Source organism: Poecilia reticulata, linkage group LG16 (assembly GCF_000633615.1).
Source record: "Poecilia reticulata strain Guanapo linkage group LG16, Guppy_female_1.0+MT, whole genome shotgun sequence".
Classification (NCBI taxonomy): Eukaryota; Metazoa; Chordata; class Actinopteri; order Cyprinodontiformes; family Poeciliidae; genus Poecilia; species Poecilia reticulata.
This window is the reverse complement of record NC_024346.1, coordinates 286534-291139: the sequence shown is the minus strand read 5'-3', so window position 1 is coordinate 291139 and position 4606 is coordinate 286534. Positions and strand designations below refer to the sequence as shown.

Here is a 4606-nt window from a genome sequence, read left to right as displayed (position 1 = left end):
TGACCCGCTCCATGAGGCGTCTACGTGTTCATGTCTATGATCCCGTCTTCATGGTATCTGATGTTTGGCTCCCCCTGGTGGCCTGGAGGATGTTTTAAACTCATTGTTTTGGTCTTTGTTGCATTTTCTTCTGCTTCTGGTTTCTGTAGCTGCACCTTTCCTGGTTTTAGTGTTTGCATCGTTCGTGTGTTTGCTCCAGACGCCCCCTAGTGGTCTGGAGGACTTGAATGTTTTATACTTGCTGTGGTTTTTGCGATTTGTAGCATTTTTCTGTTGTTGTTGTTGTGCTAGTGAGTTTGTGTGTTTGCTGCATTATTAACTTCCTGCCACTGCAGGAAATGGAAGCCAAACATCAGCAGKCCTCCAGGCCTCCAGGGGGAGTCGGGGCCAGACGCTCAGTAAAGACGGGATGTTGGAGGAAAGAGGAAAAGGTTTACTTCATGTTTTTATGATATTATAGAAAAGCAGCGTGTTCACACAGCCGATATTACTGACTCTAGACTCCCCCTAGTGGACGGGAGCTGACTGTTGTCCTGTGGAGCCAGTTTGCAGCGTTTTATTTTTGTAGCTTTGTGTGATTTGGACCGTTTTTCTGTTGTTTTAGACAGTTTGCTACATTCTTCGCWCTCTCAGCTCTCTGCTGCCGTTTGTCCCGAGTTTTGATATCAACCCTGACGAGGCTTTTCAGCCACTGGCAGACATGAATCCATGCAGACGTTTAGAAAGTCAGTTTTTATACTTAGACACCAGAATGAATCTGAAACCTGGTCCAGCCGGTGTTTCCTGCGTCTAAGCTAACATCGGAGCCGCTAACCCCGAGGCCTGATGGGAGCAGAAGGAGCGTCTCACCGCCAGCGGCCAGTTGATGCAGGGCATCTTCACCTGCAGCCTGCACAGGTGCATGAGGAAGAAGATGAGGAAGGCCACCAGGAACCAGAGCAGCACCACCTCGAAGAACTGGAAGGCGTACCAGCTGGGCCAGCCGCGGGCCAGCCGGACACACAGGAAGGCGACGAGCAGCGACAGCTGGAGGCGAAACAGGGTCGGTTAGCGCCAGAACCAGAACGGGCCGAGCAGAACCGCAAAACCTCAGACAGGCTGAACCACAACACAGAGGAACCAGAAAAACCACCAGAACGGAAGAAAACTGGTCCAGAAAGAATAAATGAACAGGAAATATTAATAAAAACACTGAAAAAATGAAGATATAAGAGATAAAAACCAGAAAACAAAACAAAACGAATGGGGAGAAAAATGACATTAAAGTCAAAATAAACAAAAATGACCAGCTGACTGCATGTGTGACAAGCTGCTAGCATTAGCATCATTTGYAGTTAGCTTGCATTTTTAATTGTAACCTTACAGGAGCAGCAAACTAAAAAATGGATTCTGAACAAAGTGGTGTTAAAATGCGCTGTATTATTTTAACTATGAGGGTAAATAATAAATTAATGTAAAAAATGACATATTCTCCAAGCAGTGGCAGAAATCAGCCTATTATTTATGTGTAACAGTTTGTTTTRTTTTACTCTGCGCAGAGTGAACTACACCCAACGCTGAGGGAGTCTTARGCAAACAGATTTCACAAAAAAAGGCTTAAACTTCTGAGAAACTATGATGAAAAACKATTTTAAAAATCCTCAAAAGATAAATTACGAAATGCACAGAAATAACTTGCTGGTTGTCTGTGCTGGGGGGGGATGGGGGGGCTTCCCGAACCCGGGGCCGTGCTTTCTACAGCTCTGTCCATGTTTGGGCCAAGAAASCAACAGAGTTTAGKCTCTAATGAAACAGTTTAAACAGATGAATTCATCAGAATCACAGCTTCCCCAGCTAACGGCGGACCGGGCTCCCCGCCCTCCCCGCTCCCTCCGCGGCGCAGCGGCTCTCACCAGCTGGCCGATCTTCAGCAGTCCCGGGATAGTCCGGCTGTATCCCAGGTTGAGGCCGCCGTCCCCGGAGGACCTGCCGCCGGAGGGCGRGCTGCTGATGGCGGTGAGGGACATGGCGGCGGCTCCAGCGGAGGAAATGACCGCTTTCAGGGACGTTTAACCGCAGCGGAGCGGAGCGGAGCGTCGATGGGAGCGGACCTTCTTCTCCTCCGCAGGTAAGCTGGCGCRGATACACCCGGACACTTCCGGGAGGACTTTCACAATAAAATCCAAGCGCTTCATGTCTTCTCTGTATCCGGTGTTCCGGTGGCTGTTTGTTTGTTTAATGGGCTAAATATCGGTTACAATGACTAATTATGCTGGATGACAAACTAATATAATGGTAATAGCTTAATTCAGTTCTAATSAACATTTAACACTGGAAGACATTTYAAATATCCAAAGTAAATAAAACAACAGAAACAACAAATAAAATGAATTTTGAAGTCTCTGTAAACAAAACTGTCCTTCAAAAATGTTTAGTTGAGAACAAAACTTTAGACTTTAATCATCCAGAYTTTGGTAGAAAACTGGATGATAAAAATATAAAATGGCCGCCGCGCCAGCTTCCTGAAAGCACAGAGGAAAACGAAGCTCCGCCCACCRCGCAGAGACGCTGCCAGAGTTCATAAGATGATGTTCCCAACCAGAACATCATCAGACCCGAACCGGCCGCCATCTTTACCTCCGTCATCCTAAAGAATCCTAAGAGTGACGTCACTTCAAAATGTGGAGGAGCTTCAGTGACCGTATTTGCTAACCTTATTTTGTCTTCATCAACTTGAACTAGTTTGTTACTAAACAACAATCAGCATGAAATAAAATAAAATAAGTTCATTTTCATCAAAAGTCCCGTTTTTACAGCAGCCTAAAAATAAAAACACTAACAATAATACCGAGAAGAAAAATCACACAGAATTTTAATAAAAACCACAGAAACGTCATAAAATTTATAGTCAATTTTCACTAAACAGTTTAAATGTTTCACATTTTATTGTTGCTGTGAAGAAAACGTTCCAGGAGCTTTTATTTTGAAAGGAACATCCTGTGTGAGCAGCGTTCAGGCGGTTCGGTGTGTGAAGTTGACAGGTGGGTGTGGCCTTCATCAGGAACCACTGCAGCATCCTCATCATCATCATCATCATCATCATCATCATCATCATCATGTGAAGCCTCAGTCAAAACAGGCGCGTCCAGCAGAGACACTGGGGGTCCGGACCGGACAGTCCGGACCGAACTGGACCAGACTGGACCAGACAGGCCAGACTGGACCGGACCGACCAGACCGGAAGGTCCTGCTGGCAGACGGGACCGAACCGGACCAGACAGGCCGGACCGGACCGGATCGGACTGGACCAGACAGACGGGACCAGAAGGTCCTGCTGGCAGACGGGACCGAACCGGACCAGACTGGACCAGACAGGCCAGACCGGACCGGACCGACCAGACCGAACCGGACTAGACTGGACCAGACAGGCCGGACTGGACCGGACTGAATTGTCGGGACGGTTTCTGTGAGCACATTCAGCATTTTCTAACCAAGCCGAGCTTCAGCAGCTCAGAGGTCACTCAGAGGTCACCCAGAGGTCACCCAGAGGTCACGTGATGAAAACATGAAGGAATCAAATCCAGATCCGGCTGCACAGATCCAGGACTTACAGACATTTTACAGAAGTTAACTGAAACAACCCATGGAGTCGATAAGCTGCTAACTTCCTGTCCAATCAAACGGCTCAAAGGGCCGAACGTGGGCGGGGCTTCATTCACCGTCATGGAGCTGACCAATCAGAGCGGCTTCAGTTATAAACATCGTTATTTTATGAAGTTTACCCGCCAGGATGTGATGAGAAGTCATGTGACCACCGGTCGCCATGACAACCATATCTGAGCTGGACTTCTGATGGAAACGTTTAAACCAGCAGTGAGATGAAAACCGCCATCTTGGTTGGTCTGATCGACGTAAACAAAAGGAAACAGGAAGTCTGTTGTTCAGCCTCAGAGCTTCAGGAGAAGCGCCCCCCGGTGGCCGCTCTGCTCTGTTTTTACTCATGGCGGATTAGCAGAGCTAGCTAACAACTGGTTGTGTCGTCATGTGGAATATCAGATATTGATCTGTCATACAGCAACAGTCTTCGGTCAGAGGCTGTTCCAGATTTGTTGGAACATTGACTGCTGCTGGAGAACCTTCCAGCCCACAGCATCAATGAACACAACAAAGAAACATGGATGATCCGAGTTACGACTAAAGTTAGTTTCCATTTAGCATAAATGAAGTTTTTTTAGATCTGAATTCGACCTAAAGATCAGATTTCAGTTCCTGGAACCGGATTTTACATCCAGTCCAGATTCAGTGGATGTGAGGGAACCAATGCTAATGGATAGCATTGCTAATGGATAGCATTGCTAATGGATAGCAGAGCTAATGGATAGCATTGCTAACAGATAGCAGAGCTAACAGATAGCAGAGCTAACCGGTAGCATGTGGTTCTGGTGTTGTCGATCGGGTTTCCTGCTCGGTTCGCCTGAAGCTGCTGGTGGATCAGCGGGACGGCTGCAGCCTTCTGCCCCGGGAGTCGGATTACAGCAGGTTATTGATCTGGACCGGGCCGGGCCGGGTCCACACTGCAGCGGATCGATCCGAACCGCTCAGAGGGAAAGGCTGATCTGGACCTTTT

General features: G+C 47.6%; 1 protein-coding gene across 1 annotated transcript in view; it reads right to left on the bottom strand.

Annotated features, from left to right (window-relative positions):
- The window catches only part of cmtm7 (CKLF-like MARVEL transmembrane domain containing 7), a 6959-nt gene extending 4835 nt beyond the window's left edge, over positions 1-2124 (bottom strand). Inside the window, exons 1-2 of the mRNA XM_008430631.2 lie at positions 1893-2124; positions 850-1026 (exon numbers count right to left, since the gene is read on the bottom strand). Coding sequence (XP_008428853.1) covers positions 850-1026; positions 1893-2006 — 291 coding nt within the window. The 5' untranslated portion in view covers positions 2007-2124. The remainder of the gene's footprint in view (positions 1-849; positions 1027-1892) is intronic.
- Between the last annotated feature and the right edge of the window lie 2482 nt (positions 2125-4606).